At 45.4% G+C, this 18,861-nt stretch overlaps 1 protein-coding gene across 2 annotated transcripts in view; it reads right to left on the bottom strand.

Annotated features, from left to right (window-relative positions):
* Positions 1-1,791: 1,791 nt before the first annotated feature.
* The window catches only part of tfeb (transcription factor EB), a 99,035-nt gene continuing 81,965 nt past the window's right edge, over positions 1,792-18,861 (bottom strand). Inside the window, exons 3-7 of one of the 2 annotated variants that reach the window (XM_055869588.1) lie at positions 17,514-17,616; positions 14,153-14,320; positions 11,852-11,950; positions 11,365-11,508; positions 1,792-6,041 (exon numbers count right to left, since the gene is read on the bottom strand). In XM_055869588.1, coding sequence (XP_055725563.1) covers positions 5,877-6,041; positions 11,365-11,508; positions 11,852-11,950; positions 14,153-14,320; positions 17,514-17,543 — 606 coding nt within the window. In that variant the 5' untranslated portion in view covers positions 17,544-17,616 and the 3' untranslated portion in view covers positions 1,792-5,876. Of the gene's footprint in view, positions 6,042-11,355; positions 11,509-11,851; positions 11,951-14,152; positions 14,321-17,513; positions 17,617-18,861 lie in introns of both variants that reach the window. The other variant, XM_055869587.1, reaches the window with a different exon arrangement.

Genomic DNA, 18,861 nt, shown 5'->3' with positions numbered 1-18,861 from the left:
TTTCTTCAAAGGCACAACAGCAGCAGATCTTTCTATGATTTGTAACTAGCAACCCTCTAATAGTTGCCTCAAAACTTCTCAGATTTTTTCCACCAGGTCCTCTACCTTCCTTTTTCTATAAGTGCAATGAGTAATAGCGTCGGAGGGAATGGCGGCCATTTTACGGGCTCCAGACCAATTGTGCTATTTTGTAAATTTTTCTTAGACTATCGTAACTTTTGTTGTACACATTGTTTCCATCATCATTTCTTATGACCGAAAAGAGCTTCTGGATATCAGAACAGCTATCACTAACCTCCATTTGGACGAGGAGTCAGAGGCGAAAGACACATTGATTATCGCGGACCAGGCCCAAATCCCGACACTCAAATGAGGAGACGGCGCTATAGAGACCGGCGTGCGGGATACCTGGCGAGACTACGTGGAAGAGTGAATAAATTGCCTCTAACCCCCATTCTATTGGCGAACGTGCAATCACAGGAGAACAAACTGGATGAGCTCCGGTCGAGACTCTCCTACCAACGGGATCTGAAGAACTAATATTCAATGTTTCTCTGAGTCGTGGTTGAACAAGGACATGGTCAATATAAATCTAGATGGGTTTTTTTCAATTCATCAGCAGGACAGAACGGCTGCGTCGGGGAAGCTTAGAGGAGGGGGTGCGTGTCTCTTTGTTAACAACAGCTGGTGCGTAATCTCTAATATTAAGGAAGTCTCGAGGTTCTGCTCGCCTGAGTTAAAATACCTTATGATAAGCTGTAGACCACACTACTTACCAAGAGAGTTTTCATCTATATTTTTCATAGCTGTCTATTTACCACCTCAAACCGATGCTGGCACTAAGACCGTACTCAGCGAATTGTATAAGGCCATGTGCAAACAAGAAAATGCTCACCCAGATGCGGCGCTCCTAGTGGCCAGTGATTTTAATGCAGAACAACTGAAATCCGTTTTACCTATTTTCTACCAGCATGTCACCTGTGCAACTAGAGGTGAAAAAACTCTAGATCACCTATACTCCACACACAGAGGTGCATAGAAAGCTCTCCATCGCCCTCCATTTGGCAAATCTGACCATAACTCTATCCTCCTGATTGCTGCTTACAAGCAAAAATTCAAACAGGAAGTACCAGTGACGCACTCAATACGGAAATGGTCCGATGAAGTGGATGTTAAGCTACAGGACAGTTTCGCTAGCACAGACTGGAATATGTTCAGGGATTCTTCTGACGGCACTGAGGAGTTTACCACATCTTTCATCGGCTTCATTAAGTGCATCGACGACGTTGTCCCCACAGTGACGTACGCACATATTCCAACCAGAAGACATGGATTCGTGGGGCGTCCGTGGGGCGACGCACAATTGGCATAGCGTCGTCCGGGTTAGGGAGGGTTTGGCCGGTAGGGATATCCTTGTCTCAGTATGTAAAATGTAATGAAATGTAAAATATTTAATAAAAATGTATGCACTCTACTGTAAGTCGCTCTGGATAAGAGCGTCTGCTAAATGACTAAAATGTAAAATGTAAATGTAATGGATTACAAACAACATCCACACTGAGCTAAAGGCTAGAACTGCCTGAGAGAGCGAGAGAGAGCGAGAGAGAGCGAGAGAGGGCGAGAGAGGGCGAGAGAGGGCGAGAGAGGGCGAGAGAGGGCGAGAGAGGGCGAGAGAGGGCGAGAGAGGGCGAGAGAGGGCGAGAGAGGGCGAGAGAGGGCGAGACCGAGAGAGAGAGAGCGAGGGTAGACAGAGCGAGAGTAGACAGAGCGAGAGTAGACAGAGCGAGAGTAGACAGAGCGAGAGTAGACAGAGCGAGAGTAGACAGAGCGAGAGTAGACAGAGCGAGAGTAGACAGAGCGAGAGTAGACAGAGCGAGAGTAGACAGAGCGAGAGTAGACAGAGCGAGAGTAGACAGAGCGAGAGTAGACAGAGCGAGAGTAGACAGAGCGAGAGTAGACAGAGCGAGAGTAGACAGAGCGAGAGTAGACAGAGCGAGAGTAGACAGAGCGAGAGTAGACAGAGCGAGAGTAGACAGAGCGAGAGTAGACAGAGCGAGAGTAGACAGAGCGAGAGTAGACAGAGCGAGAGTAGACAGAGCGAGAGTAGACAGAGCGAGAGTAGACAGAGCGAGGGAGGGAGAGTAGAATAGACAAACGAGCAGTCGGTGTCTCATGAGAGTTTTATGGCATCATATTGTGGGTAACCCTGGTTAGCCCTCTGAACCAGATCAAAATTTATAAACACACAGTGTGTTACATGTGTAGTGACTGGCTGTAAAGAGAAGATAGCAGAAGATCTCAGGCCAATATCACACCTGGAAAATACTGCCTCTAAAAGTGCCTCTGCTCTGACATATACACAATCATCCCTTCTCTCTTATCTCTGTATGGCTTGATTCAATTCAATGGCTTTACTGGCATGGGAAATACACTGCTCAAAAAAATAAAGGGAACACTTAAACAACACAATGTAACTCCAAGTCAATCACACTTCTGTGAAATCAAACTGTCCACTTAGGAAGCAACACTGATTGACAATAAATGTCACATGCTGTTGTGCAAATGGAATAGACAAAAGGTGGAAATTATAGGCAATTAGCAAGACACCCCCAAAACAGGAGTGATTCTGCAGGTGGTGACCACAGACCACTTCTCAGTTCCTATGCTTCCTGGCTGATGTTTTGGTCACTTTTGAATGCTGGCGGTGCTCTCACTCTAGTGGTAGCATGAGACGGAGTCTACAACCCACAGAACCCTCTGCATAAGTTGTGTAGACGTTGTTTAACTTCTGAAGCAGTCCCTATGGCTACTACTAGTCAACTTCCCTCATGAGGGATTGGTGATGAAACGTGCTGGTTTACAATACTAGAACAACTTGAGGATGTGGTTGAATGTCTATTCTACAATACTAATGAGGCTTGACAGATAAGAGAGCCAGATACCTTATCATTGAGACAACTGAAACGCAGCCAGGTCTCACACACACATAGTAAAACTACAGGCTATGTGGACCGAGACCTCAGATCTACACTGATCAAAAGGAAATCCCATCAGTAGGGTCTTCCTCTCCTTTATCAAACCAGGGACATGCAGTTAAGTTAGGTGAAACCCTCTGCTCACCTTGTTCCTTCCTCCCCCTTCTCTCACCCAGAATGCTTTAGTCTCAAACCACTGACTCTTGCTGTCTCCCATCACACACACACACACACACACACACACACACACACACACACACACACACACACACACACACACACACACACACACACACACACACACACACACACACACACACACACACACACAGAGAGAGAGAGAGAGAGAGCGAGAAACTATCCATTTTATAACAAACTCTCTCTCACACACATTCAGACCCAGGTCAGTCATGCTTATTATTCTCTCTGCAGCATTCCCAAGTCCTCCTTAAACTCCCACATTCCACTGAGTTTACCGCGATAATCCTGGTCACAGATTAGCAGATGAGTTTCATTCATTAGGGGGAAAACTCAGTGTTTAAGTAAAGCTAACGAGGCGAGAACCTCCAAAAACAGAGAGGAGAGGTAACTAACATTAGTCCTGAGGGATCTCATTATACACATCTCAGAGAGACCAAGAGAAAGAGAACAGCAGAACTATTTAGAGGCCTGTATATTAAATCAGACTACACCAAACTAAAAATACAAGCACATCTGGGGCAACATTGTAGCAACCACCATCAATAGTCCCTCCAGAGAGCTGCATTCATGCACGGAGCCACTATCACACACACACACACTATACCACTGTCCCTGTGTGCAAATCAGAGTTCCATATGGCTCAACTTAGCTGCCTGAGAGCCGATCAATAGTAAAATAACAATCTAATCAATGACTATGAGATTGAGTATCATCACACACACTGAGTAATCAAGAGCCAATCAACTGCAGCATGAGCACCAAGAGATAAATCCAGAGAATGCCATTCTATTCCATTCAGACACATTGTGCACACACACACACAGCGAGGGGCTGAGGGAACTGGGCCAAAGAAGGGAGACAGAGGAGAGGCCAGCAGCAACCTTCATGCTGGACAATTAACATCCTATTGTGTGTCTTATCTCTTATGGCCGAGCTTGTCCCTCACTTGAAGTTTGCCAACAGTGGTAGGGCTCAGCTCAACCGCTACCATATCAAAGAGCTGCTCCCTCTCAGCCTCCAGCACCAGCCCCAGGCGCCCGAGGGCTAGGCTCATCCCCTAATCAGAGACCTGAGGCTGGGAGTTAGAGCTGACCCCCCTGCCCCGGCTCCAGCCCCAGCCCTCACCAACCCAGAGGGGGGTGCAGGGGGGCATAACTTTCCTAACTAGCCTGCCTCAATACTGACCAAGATGGGCGAACAAACACACAAACCTTATATTCCCCAGCCACACACAGTAAAACGCAGACTTCTTACCAGTTGGATCTGTTCCCCGTCTATCATCTCCACGATGGCATACGTCTTATTCATCTCCTTCATCCTTCCTTCTGTGGGCCTGTGCGCTCTCACTCTCTTACACACACTCTCTCTCTAACACTTACTTGCTCCAGCCCTCAGAGACTAACATCCGTCTCACCAAATCACTCTCTCTTCTACCTCTCCACACCGCTTAAGTGAACTTTCCCCTAACTGGACTTTCAGCCTGTTTTTCCCTCTCACAAATGACCCTCATCCCCTGTTCCCCTCCTCCTCCTCCTCTCCTGTGCCTCTGCCTCCTCCTCCCTTTCTGAATGCCTTGTAAACAAGTTGAACTCTAACTGGTGGTGGTTTAATTGTTAATTCGGAGCCATTCCTTTAAACACAGAGGTCTGTGCTTCTGCTCTAAGATGGACACTCTTGGACCACTGCATTTTTTTAGGATTACGAATGCCTATCTTGGTCTCTGAAACCACAGCACTTCACGTCAATAATTTAAATCAATTAAATACTTAGATTCCTTTAAGCCAACTGAAGGTTTCCCCTGGGGTGGGAAGGCAGCAGTAGCAGACAGCTGATTGAAGCCACTATAGATCAGCAGTTATTCATTAAACACTGAGGAACAAACAGCCCACAGGCCAAATGCCCCCCAGTCAACATCAAATATCAGCCATTTTGAAGTTTGGGAAGTTTCATCCAACAGCATCAACAACAATAACAGTAGCAAAACAGCAACAGTAGTTTTAAGATGGGACACAAACACACGGAGGAGCCTGTAGCAAAAGAAGGAGGGATTATGATAAACGGAACAAGGAGTCTCTTTCTCCTCTCAGAGCCCAGTCACAGCCTCAGTCCTGATGAGTCGGCATAATCACCCCATTGACTCACACAGGGAGGGGCGGACGTGGACCAAAAAAGACAAGAGGGGGTAAGACAGGGGTTAGAGGTAGATAAGGATAGAGGGATGAGAAGGGGGACAGACTCAGATATTTCACATTAAAATGTATGTCTAACGAAAATCAACAACTGCAACGTTAAACAAACCATACAACTCTGTTGAAGAAACACGCAAGGAGTACTTTTAACAATATTCACTTCATTTTTACAAAAACACTAACATGAAGAACAGTGCAAATACAAAGTTGGGTAACAGAATGACGGTTTGTTCTGTTACCAAACTTTGCATAGGCACTGTTCTTCATGTTAATGTATTTTTGTAAAATCTTCAGTGGAAATTGTTAAATGTAGTCATTGTGCATAGAGTCGTATGGTTTGCTTGACTTTGCAATCACTGGTTTTGGTTTGACATACATTTTAAAGTTAAAGATCTGAGTGTCAGTGTCACTCAGTTACCATGGAATTGCCCTAAAATATAAGTCTTATCTCAACACCCATTCACGTAACCTACCTATTCCTTTATGTAAGCATTTCAACCAGTTCAAATGTTCAACCCTTCACAATCCCACCCAGGTGAAAATTACTTTCTATAGGTACGTAGTGACTGTATGGTTTAATACTTACAGTGTTGGACATCTGAAGAGGGTCAATATACTGCTGGATGTCATCATAGCTCGACTGCATGCTGATGATGTCATCGATGACCTCATCCATCTGTGCCAACAACGAGGGAAAAATTGTTAATATAATTCTACATTAATATACATTTAGATCAGTGATACCAGAGAATATATTCAGACAGACTAAGGCAGCCATGTTGTGCATAGAGAGACGATCAACTTTATTATCATATAAGAGGCGTTTCTTGCAGATACTGTAGGTGCTATACATTGGTGGTGGATAAAGTAAGTTTCCTATATAATATGGAATGCATTAACACTGAAGTGTGAAACAGCTCTCTGAAAAATGTGTTAGAACAGACAGGAAAAGGAAGTGAGAGGATCAATTCGGCTGAAAATCTGATTCCGTCCAGCAGGTGGCGTTTTTTCATTGTTTCGCCCACCATGCAAGGAGTTTTTGTATGGAGGTCAATGAGAGAATGTCGAATTTGGTCAACAAAAAAATTAATGGCTTATTTGCTACGTGAGGTTTCATTCAGACATTTTTAGCTAATAGAAGTTTCGTAATGGTTAAGTTGTTACGAGCGTACTGATACAAGTAGGACTTGTCATCCCAGCAACTTTAGAAAAAACACGTAATATCGGAGTTGTCTGGAGATGGCTATGCATATTCATGGAATGAGCATAGTAGCATAGCATCTCTCTCCATTGAATACAAGCAACCGCCATCTCCAGACAACTCCAATATGAAGTGTTCTTTCTGAAAGTTGCCATCAACAACCCTCATTGAATATTCAAAAAAGGATTACAATAATGAGATGTATCCACCAACCCAAAGAAAAGATAGGAGGAAGCTAGACAGCCCCCTGTGCCACTTTGTGGACCACAACTTCCATTGTTTAGGGTGGAGAGACCTGTATCTTGTCAGTATATCCATAATCTTTGGTTAAAATGAATTATGACGACGGTCACACTTCATTTGGATAGTCCCGACTTTCCATCTGTAGATGCTCTTCAGATGGTCATACTATCAACAAACTATCTGTGGATAAGCAACTACTTGCTAAGGTTAGGTTAAGAATAAGGGTTAGGGTAAGGGTTAAGCTTAGGGTTAGTAGATAGTCTGTAGTGCATCTTCAGATGGACTATCCAAATAAAGTGTTAATATGATGACTTGTACTATACACTTATCATTAACTTTTTATTGAACTTTCATTGAACACAATAAGCTTATCCTTCAACCTACAATATTACACCTTGGTTGGACTGCAACATACAGTACGTAATGGTCTATGTTTCTCTCTAACAGGATGTGAAATAGGTAACGTAGAGATGCGGTCTTAAGGGCAGATATTCAGGAGGCGGCAGAAGGTTCTGTTGCAAAGGTGTCCATATTTATTTTTAGTGTTCAACACTGATAGCCGGCGATTAATATTTACAAGGTAAACAGACACACAATAGACTTACTTGTCAAACAAAATAAACTGCACTAGGCTTACACTGTAGCTTCCATAGCTATTACAGGTTGGGGGTAACCAGGCTCAAGCAGCCTCCCCACTGTCACCAAACCCAAACTACCCAGAAATACCAAAACAGGCACTTCTATCCTCTAAGCCCCTCCCTGAGACCTATCCATGTCCAATGACAAGTAACCACATAACTGGTATACAAATGTCACTGGCTTACTCATAATGACCCCATTACATACATCCTGTCTAAAACAGACGTGACCACTTTCATGTACACCCTGTTAAACAGTCATTCTTACATGAATGGAACCGGCAAATGACGGAAACCCAATAACATATAGTGGTGCACAAAGGAGTGCACACTCCTGCCACAGACAGGGCACAAGGAGCTCCGACACAACGTGGGAAGTATGAACAAAGGAAAGCATTAACAGAATGAAACAGAGTCTCTAACTCGTGAGTGTTACGATGATTCTGTGCACAGAAACATCGTTTCACTCTGGAAGGTTAGAGACAGGAAAATAACCGCAATTTGTGTCGAACCAGTTACACGAAAATAACTTTCTATACAAAAATGTCCCTACCGAACTGGGCATGAACTATAAACAGTAGCTTACTGCTTACAAAGGAGCTGAAGAATAATATAGTCATGTGCAGTATAATTTGTCTAGAAAGAAATAGCAAAATGCATAATTTTAATATAGGGCCTAATGGAAGATTAGACAGTGTGCATAAATGCACTTCGTCACAGAGGACTAGAGCCTTTCGGCTCAGCAGTGTTGGTTAACTGTTCTGCTAACTGAGCGGAGGTTAAGGTTAACTAACGGTTCTGTTGTTTGTCTCTTGTAGTTGTGGGATGCACTTCTGAACTCTGCAGTTGGTGGTCGGCTCAGGTCTGTAGAAGATGCTGGTGCAGGTAAGCTGCATGCGTGTGTGTGTACCAAAGTCTGTGGGGTTCAAAGGGCCTTGCAGTGTCTGCTATCCCCTGTCATTCGTTAAACTGTAATTACTTTACCAAGGCCATAATGGAGCATTTAAAGTGCAATGACAATCAGAGCAAGTTAGTCTCAGTTAGCTAACACAGCAACCTTTGGGTGACACCTTTATAGAGCTGGCCATGAGTCCGTCGATGCCACCGAGATCAATAGCCAGTCTTCATACACTCTCACACGCACAAACACGCACACAAAAAGCAGAGATTTTAGAGGTGACATTGGCTCAGACCCTCATAACAAGGTGCAATAAAGTCATTATGACGTCTCCATAAACTGTGAAGAAAACAACGTCATCTCTAAACCATATCTTTATACAGGCTGGTAATAAAGTTATATAGGAGATATTGCAGGGTTATATATGTCAAATCCCACACATTTCTAGGATTTATGGATCAAGGGAATGTGTACATGCTTTATGACATGTCTTGTTGAGATCAGAAACACAGTGAATTACAGGACAACACCTTCTCAGATTATCACAGCTGAGACAGGTTTTTCTGTTAGTCTAGACATGACCTTTAGTACAAGAGCGTTTTCAAACATGCGTTTGTGTTGAGTGTGCAAGAGTATATCCACGTTGTAATTGTGTGCAAGTCTTTTTGTGTGTAAAATCAAATTTTATTTGCCACATGCGCCGAATACAACATGTGTAGACTTTACCGTCAAATGCTTACTTACAAGCCCTTAACCAACAGTGCAGTTCAAGAAGAAGAAAATATTTACCAAGTAGGCTTGAATAAAAAGTAACAATAAGAATAATGAGGCTATATACAGGGGGCACCGGTACCGAGTCAGTGTGCAGGTGTACAGCCTAGTTGGGGTAATCTGTACATGTAGGTGGGGGCGATATATAGGTATATGTATAGGTAACAAACAAACAGCGAGTAGCAGCAGTGTACGGGGGGTGTCAATGTAAATTGTCCGGTGGCGATTTTATGAATTGTTCAGCAGTCTAATGGCTTGGGGGTAGAAGCTGTTGAGGAGCCTATTGGTCCTAGACTTGGCGCTCCGGTACCGCTTGCCGTGCGATAGCAGAGAAAACAGTCTAACTTGGGTGACTGGAGTCTCTGACAATTTTATGGACCTTCCTCTGACACCGCCTATTATATAGGTCCTGGATGTCAGGAAGCTTGGCCCCAGTGATGTACTGATGTACGCACTACCCCCTGTAGCTCCATACCAGGTGGTGATGCAACCGGTCAGGATGGTGCAGCTGTAGAACCTTTTGAGGATCTGGGGACCCATGCCAAATCTTTTCAGTCTCCTTAGGGGGAAAAGGTTTTGTCGTGCCCTCTTCACTACTGTCTTGGTATGTTTTGACCATGATAGTCTGTTGGTGATGTGGACACCAAGGAACTTGAAACTCTCGACCCACTCCCCTACAGCCCCGTCGATGTCAATGGGGGCCCGCCTTTTCCTGTAGTCCACAATCAGCTTTTTGTGTCTGCATCTGTGTGTTTATGGACTGTTTTTATGCCAGCAGTCTCCAATTTAGTAGCTTTCCAGGATCGTTGAAGATCACTGTGTGTATGCAACAAGCTCTCACAGTCTCATTGCAGAATTAGACATTCATCAACGTTCTCCAAACATCAAATTTTGAGGTGTTTTTGTTGCTCTGTTACGTTCATTTTCTCCAAACGTCCAATTTCAAAGTTAAGGGTTGAGTTTAGGCACTCATTATGAATAGTTAAGGTAAAGGTTAAGGTTTGGGATAGGGTTAAAAAACAAAAATAAAATAAAAATCCACGACTGGTATTACACCCATCCACCATTCCAACTCACAATAGGGGTGTGAATGTTTAAATTGACATCGAGATCGTTAACGTTTAGAAATAAATCCCTAACCTACATTTATTTTTTTACATCACATTTTACAAAACATTATCTAGTTAACACAAAACTACCAATAACAGGCACGATCATCATCATCATAAAGGGAAAAATACAAATGAAACAAATACCTAATGCGAGGTGGGTTTGAGCTACACTGTCAGTACAGGTGTACCTGTTGCTGACAATAGTGCGATAAGAGACAGAGTGAGAAAATCACAGTGCTGATTACAGAAATGATTGCAGTTGATTTGCAGCCATTGTCAATGGTAAAGGATGTTGGCTTCAATTCCCTAATGGCATATCTAGAATCAGACTTGTTGGACATCTATGAACATTCTGTCATAGATCACTGCAACGATCCATCAAATTGATGAGAAGTGGGACACGAAGTACGTATTGACAACTGAGAACATGGAGGAGAGGCACACAACGGAGACCCTAAAACGGTAATGATACAATTTTTGCTGAGTGGGTTTCGGACAGCAGTAAGGTTAGCGCCATCTGTTAGTGTTTCCACTAGTTACCACAGCCACAAAGTTAAAATTGTTATATCATAAAAATGAATGTAAACTGTAAAAAAATAAATAAAAAAAATAAATAAAAAAAAAGGTCTTAATGTAATGCTATGGTTAGGCATAAGGATAGCAGTGTGGTTCATTTCATGGTTAAGGTTAGAATCACATTTTAAGAATGTTGCGGCTATGGTAACTAGTGACGACCAGTAGGTAGGTATAATCCAGGACTGCGGTAGAATGAACTGCATCGCCCCCTAGCGGTCACATACAGAACCACATCTGAATTGTGAACTTGTAATTTAATTATATATATTTTTTAAACTTTGAAACGATTAAAAAAAATGGCGGTTTAAACTTTAAGCGAAATTGCACATTTGTCACATCCCTAATCCACAGCGCCCAAGCAAAACCTAATCCTACGTGACTAATAGCGCTCACCGTTGCCCCTAATGGCTGGTTTTGAAGGCATTTCCCGACATCCTCAGGACATGGATAGACGTCCAATTTCAACGCCAATCTTGAATGACCTGGCTGGTGTAAGGACTGCATCTGTGCGCACGTATGGATTGTATATGTGCACGTGTGTGTATAAGTACCTCGTGTACCTCGTTCTCGTGGCTGGAGCCGATGTTGAGCATAGCCATGGGGCTGTTGGGGGCGCTGTTTCCTGTGATGAGCTGCTCCGTACGGAGCTGGGGGGAGTGGTGGGGAGGGGAGGGCTGTACCACACCTGTTACTGCATGCACCGTCTGCACAGAGAGGAGAGAGAGGGAAAGAGTGTGTGTGTGTGTGTGTGTGTGTGTGTGTGTGTGTGTGTGTGTGTGTGTGTGTGTGTGTGTGTGTGTGTGTGTGTGTGTGTGTGTGTGTGTGTGTGTGTGTGTGTGTGTGTGTTGAAGAAAAAGGGAGGAAAGGAAAGAGACAGACAGACAGACAGACAGACAGACAGACAGACAGAGACAGACAGAGACAGACAGACAGACAGACAGAAAGGTACAGACAGAAAGGTACAGACAGAAAGGTACAGACAGAAAGGTACAGACAGAAAGGTACAGACAGAAAGGTACAGACAGAAAGGTACAGACAGCGAGGTACCTGCTTGGTGGCGTAGGTGGTGGAGAGGTACTCCTTCACCTGTTGTCTCTGGGACTGGCGGATGTGGTAGTCTGTAGGGTTCTCCAAGTGAGTCTGGACCTGTACACACACAGGTAACACAGCACACCAAGGGTTAATCACGCAGTTCACATCAAACTGCTCATCATTTTAGGGATACATTAGTGAATTCTCTCTTAAACATGTCAACAGCTTCATTCAACATTGCGTGCTGGTTGTCCATTGGGTATGACCCACAACAGTAGGCCTATGTTGTTCATGGAACCACAACACTGTTCCTTTAATCCTACAGTAGAGCCCATAGTAAAGCCTATAGTAAGTCCCCAGGCCTGACCAGGGGTGTAGGGGTAGTGTAGAGAATAGGGCAAGGGGGGGACTGTTATGGCTTGGCCTCATTCTTTCACATCAAAGAGCAGAGATCAGCGATTCCTTATGCTCCTCCTACTCTAAGAGATGACCCCCCCACACACACTCACGTCAGATTGTATAACACACAACAAGGGTATACTACCCTTTCAATTTTTTGAAAAGATAAGCTTAAAATGGGCATGGCCTAATTGACTAATTAACCAGAAAATCAATAGCTATTTCTGGTTTCTTATCAAAGTTAGCTGGCTAAGTCATTGATCCTGCTTTGTAGTATACCACTCTAGATTATATCAAAATGGGCCTCTGATATTTTGGTCAGTTAAAGTAGGCCTATTTATGGCTGTTAATAAGCTACGGTACTGATCGATTAGTGCGTGCCTATTTGTGTGTGTGTGTGTGTGTGTGTGTGTGTGTGTGTGTGTGTGTGTGTGTGTGTGTGTGTGTGTGTGTGTGTGTGTGTGTGTGTGTGTGTGTGTGTGTGTGTGTGTGTGTCCATGAGTAAGTGTGGGTGTGTTTATTGACAGTTGAATAACTGTCAGCTTAAAGAGTGTCAGTGACACGTTGCCATGGGCCCACATGGACTAAACAGTAACCGCAACTATTGACATACCAAATGTCTCACTCTGTCAGAACAAATAAACTCCACATGCACTAAGTGAAAGGAATGACAAGTAGACTGTCTTCAACCAACAATTGTCAACAGTACAGAGGTGGAGATATAGAGTGGAGCATTGCTCACTACTTGGAGGAAATTCATTTCAACACTGATGCATAGTTTTAAACACCCACCTTCGCCTCTCCTTACATTTACACACACACTTATACAGTATGAACCCACTACACAGACAGAAACAGAAAGACAGTGACAGAGAGGCAATGACAGAGAGACAGACAGAAAGACCCATATGTACACTCCACACACTCACACAGATAACATTCACAGGTATCTGTGGAATCAGGCAAAATGTCAGCTAACCTTTATCTCCTTGCCTCTGACCTACAGTATCTTACTCTCCTGTCTGTCATCTCTCTCCACACACACACACACACACACACACACACACACACACACACACACACCATGCCATGATGAAGACTGATTCTCCAGCACCCTACCTTGTTGCTGTTCCACCGCATTTTTCTCTTTCTATCTCTATTTCCTTCTCTCCTTCTTTGCTGAATCGACCTCTCTCCAGTCCAGTCCAGCTAGCAGCACTGATCCAGTACTGACCACCTCCACTCCTCCCAGGAGGTGCTCAGTGAGGCTGGCTGGCTGGCTGACCCTCAGCAACACGTGAGTGGATTACCCCTACTCCTAAATCCCCCTCTCTTGCTCTGCCTGAACCTCTCCCCTCTTTCTCTCTCCATTTTTCTATCCCCTAAATCTCCCCATTCTCTATCAACTCATGTGCATTTTCTTTTTTCACATATCCCCTCTCCATTCTTCATCTTCCATTTTCCCTTCTCTATCCCCTCTCCCCATCTCCCCTCTTGGCACAGTGCACTTCTAATGAATTTAAACATGATTCCTAATTTAAGATTGGCACATGTAACCAAAATGTTTTCCCGAATCTTCTATTGACATCATTGCACAATTTAGGTGAAAGTCAGAGTTATGTGCCTGTATCTCAAGCTAGTCAGTAGGTTAGGACCACTACAGTAGACCAGGCCGGGGCCAGGAGAGCTGTATTTGGGTGGGTTTGTGTTTGAGATGTGGGTGGGTATTGGGGATGTGGGTGGGTGTTTGATCTGCAGCAGCAGCACAGCACAGCCCAAACTAAACTTTCCTTAAGTTTTTCTGCCCATATCCTTCCTTCCCTCCCCTTGACCTTGCCTCCCTCCACCCTCTGATGTGGGTGTTGATTGAATGTGCACAATCCCAGAGGACAAAAACACATCTACTCTATGTCTTACCTTGAGCACCTCAACAGGAACCTGCATGCTCTGGTAGTGTTGTGGAGCGTTGATGGCAGGGCTGGGTGCAGGGGCAGACATACTCTGCTGTTGCATGTACTGCAGGGCCGCATTCTGCTGCTGTTGCCGCTCCCGCTGCTCCTCCTGCTGCAGCTGGTCTCGCATCAGCTGACAATACATACATCAGTCAGTCAGTACATGAATCAGTCCATCAGTCCATCCGTCCGTCAACACATCCGTCCGTCCGTCAGTCAGTCAACACATCCGTCCGTCAATCAACACGTCCGTCCATCAGTCAACACATCAGTACAATCCGTCCGTCAGTCAGTCAACACGTCCGTCCACACGTCAGTATGTCCGTCAACACGCTTGTCAGTCCATTCGTCAACATGCCCGTCCGTCCGTCAACACGCCAGTCAGTATGTCAGTCAGTCAACATGCCCATCAGGCAGTACATCAGTACGTCAGTCAGTACCTCAGTCAGTCAACACGTCAGTCAATCAAAACATCAGTCAATCAAAACATCAGTCAGTCAACACATCAGTAAAGTACATCAGTCAACACGTGAGTAAAGTACGTCAGTCAACACATCAGTCAGTCAACATGTCAGTCAGTATGTCAGTCAATATGTACGCCAGTCAGTCAACACATCCTCCAGTCAGTTAAAACGTCCGTCAGTCAGTTAAAACGTCCGTCAGTCAGTCCACACGTCAGTAAGTCAGTCAAAACGCCAGTCAGTCAACACGTCCGTCAGTCAGTTAAAACGTCCGTCAGTCAGTCAAAACGCCAGTCAGTCAAAACGTCCGTCAGTCAAAACGTCCGTCAGTCAGTTAAAACGTCCGTCGGTCAGTTAAAACGTCCGTCAGTCAGTTAAAACGTCCGTCAGTCAGTTAAAACGTCCGTCAGTCAGTTAAAACGTCCGTCAGTCAGTTAAAACGTCCGTCAGTCAGTCCACACGTCAGTCAACAACTCAGTCCACACGTCAGTAAGCCAGTCAAAACGCCAGTCAACACGTCCGTCAGTCAGTTAAAACGTCCGTCAGTCAGTCCACACGTCCGTCAGTCAGTCCACACGTCCGTCAGTCAGTCCACACGTCCGTCAGTCAGTCCACACGTCCGTCAGTCAGTCCACACGTCCGTAAGTCAGTCCACACGTCAGTAAGTCAGTCCACACGTCAGTAAGTCAGTCCACACGTCAGTAAGTCAGTCCACACGTCAGTCAACACGTCCGTCAGTCAGTTAAAACGTCCGTCAGTCAGTCAACACATCTGTCAGTCAGCACATCTGTCAGTCAGTCAACATCTGTCAGTCAGTCAGTACATTAGTCGGTCAGTCAGTCAGTCAACACATCGGTCGGTCGGTCAGTCAGTCAGTCAACACATCAGTCAGTCAGTCAACACATCAGTCAGTCAAAACGCCAGTCAGTCAGTCAACACATCAGTCAGTCAGTCAACACATCAGTCAGTCAGTCAACACATCAGTCAGTCAGTCAACACATCAGTCAGTCAACACGCCAGTCAGTCAGTCAACACTTGTCAGTCAACATGTCAGTCAACACGTCAGTCAGTCAACACGCCAGTCAGTCAGTCAACACGTCAGTCAGTCAGTCAACACGTCAGTCAGTCAATCAACACGTCAGTCAGTCAATCAACACGTCAGTCGGTCGGTCAGTCAGTCAACACGTCAGTCGGTCGGTCAGTCAGTCAACACGTCGGTCGGTCAGTTAGTCAGTCAGACAACACGTTAGTCAGTCAGACAACACGTTAGTCAGTCAGACAACACGTCAGTCAGCCATTCAACACGTCAGTCAGCCATTCAACACGTCAGTCAGTCATTCAACACGTCAGTCAGTCATTCAACACGTCAGTCAGTCATTCAACACGTCAGTCAGTCATTCAACACGTCAGTCAGTCATTCAACACGTCAGTCAGTCATTCAACACGTCAGTCAGTCATTCAACACGTCAGTCAGTCATTCAACACGTCAGTCAGTCATACAACACGTCAGTCAGTCATTCAACACGTCAGTCAGTCATTCAACACGTCAGTCAGTCATTCAACACGTCAGTCAGTCATTCAACACGTCAGTCAGTCATTCAACACGTCAGTCAGTCATTCAACACGTCAGTCAGTCATTCAACACGTCAGTCAGTACGTCAGTCAGTCAGTACGTCAGTCAGTCAGTCAGTACGTCAGTCAGTCAGTCAGTACGTCAGTCAGTCAGTACGTCAGTCAGTACGTCAGTCAGTACGTCAGTCAGTACGTCAGTCAGTACGTCAGTCAGTACGTCAGTCAGTCAGTACGTCAGTCAGTCAGTACGTCAGTCAGTCAGTACGTCAGTCAGTCAGTACGTCAGTCAGTCAGTACGTCAGTCACCACATCCATCAGTACGCCAGTCGACACGTCAGTACGCCAGTCGACACGTCAGTACGCCAGTCGACACGTCAGTACGCCAGTCGACACGTCAGTACGCCAGTCGACACGTCAGTACGCCAGTCGACACGTCAGTACGCCAGTCGACACGTCAGTACGCCAGTCGACACGTCAGTACGTCAGGCAGTCGACACGTACGTCAGGCAGTCGACACGTACGTCAGGCAGTCGACACGTAAGTCAGGCAGTCGACACGTAAGTCAGGCAGTCGACACGTAAGTCAGGCAGTCGACACGTAAGTCAGGCAGTCAACATGTCAGGCAGTATTACGCTGGTCAGTCAGTCAACATGCAGGTCAAACGGTCAACATGTCCGTCAGTCAGTCAACACGTCAGTCAACATGTCCGTCAGTCAGTCAACACGTCAGTCAACGCGTCCGTCAGTCAGGCAACGCGTCCGTCAGTCAGGCAACGCGTCCGTCAGGCAACGCGTCCGTCAGGCAACGCGTCCGTCAGGCAACGCGTCCGTCAGGCAACGCGTCCGTCAGGCAACGCGTCCGTCAGTCAGGCAACACGTCAGTCAGGCAACACGTCCGTCAGTCAGGCAACACGTCCGTCAGTCAGGCAACACGTCCGTCAGTCAGGCAACACGCCCGTCAGTCAGGCAACACGCCCGTCAGTCAGGCAACACGCCCGTCAGTCAGGCAACACGCCCGTCAGTCAGGCAACACGCCCGTCAGTCAGGCAACACGCCCGTCAGTCAGGCAACACGCCCGTCAGTCAGGCAACACGCCCGTCAGTCAGTCAACACGTCCGTCAGTCAGTCAACACGTCAGTCAATATGTCAGTCAGTCAACACGTCAGTCAATACGTCAGTCAGTCAACACGTCAGTCAATACGTCAGTCAGTCAACACGTCAGTCAACACGTCTGCTGTATACAGTAATACTGTACATGTCTGTTAACCAATCAATCAGTCCAACATATGTTTACCTGCAGACGCAGCCCTACTCGCGAGGCCATGGCTGGAGGGCGAGGGGGGAGGGGGGGGCGTGCAGACGCAGATGCACCACAGTCCAGCCCGAGAGAGAGGAAGCTGAAGGAAAAGAGAGAAAAAAGGTGCTGTTAGAATACTATATTACAAGGTCACACAGGTCCATCCAGTGTAAGGTCTCATGTCTCAGTGGTCATCAACCCCACCAACCCAAAATCACCATGTCCTTCTAATCATCTACAGAGGAAAACTAGACTATCAATTACATTCATTGCTAATGGATCAATTAGTGTAATCAACAAGGACATAATCCACCACCATATCCCTCCAGATATGTACCCCTGTCTCTCAACAGCTCTAGCAGCTCGAACATACAGTAGATATCTGTACAGTACATCAGTCTGTTTATTCTGTATTAGCCAGTCATATGATGTCTGGCCATCTAATGAATAGCATCACTCTAAATGTTTCCATACCAGACACAGACAATGCCATATATTCACTGTCTGTTAACAAGGAGCTAGCCCAGGGTTTTAGAACAGGGGGGACGAGAGGACAACTGGATCACCAGTCACACACACACCAGACATCTATCAGATGTGTTCAGTACCATCTATGGTGTTCACATCATGTAAACATAAACAAGTGACTTTAATAAAAACATGCCACTAGGATGAACGATTTTATTAATTTAGTGAATGACTAGCAAAGTAGCCAGTCTTTCAACATAAGAACATGTCTTTAGGCATCTTTAGAGTAGATAAGGGCCCTATTCAATCATATTAATGTTGTCTTCAGGATAAGACAAAAACAACATATTTACAGTTTGAAACTAAAAAGGAACCTCAAGTGCAAGTTACTGTTATTGCCTTTTCCTCAATGTGGTTTAGATTGAATAACACCATGCATAAGGAGGCAGTGGAGGATGGGGGGGGAGAGGTTTGGGGAGAAGGGAGGGGTAGGGTGGAAAAGCATCAGATCAACCCCCACCAGGCCCAAGCCTTGGGCCGAGGAGCGTAACCATGGTTACCATTGGGGAAGTCATGTGGGAGTCATGTGGTCCTGTTGTTGTGTGGTGGTCATGTGAGCAGCCTTTCGAAGGGAACACCCTCAACCTCGCCCACCTCCACACCATTCCTTCCTCCACCTCCCACCCACCTGTCTCTCAATTAGGAAAGCCCCAGAGTTTGCCTTTCAGCAGTGTTAAAACTACTCTTGATCTGGTGTTATTTTACCTTCTGGGAGTGTTCCTTTCAGAGTAATCAAATCTGAGTCAATGTCAATAAAAGTGCAGCCGTGGCCTGATAGTGTGTTTCTACTGTCTCATCCAGATGCACAATAAGAAGC

Source organism: Salvelinus fontinalis, chromosome 18, assembly GCF_029448725.1.
Source record: "Salvelinus fontinalis isolate EN_2023a chromosome 18, ASM2944872v1, whole genome shotgun sequence".
Lineage (NCBI taxonomy): Eukaryota > Metazoa > Chordata > Actinopteri > Salmoniformes > Salmonidae > Salvelinus > Salvelinus fontinalis.
Note: the sequence above shows the minus strand (reverse complement) of the source record. Positions and strands in the feature narration are given on the sequence as shown.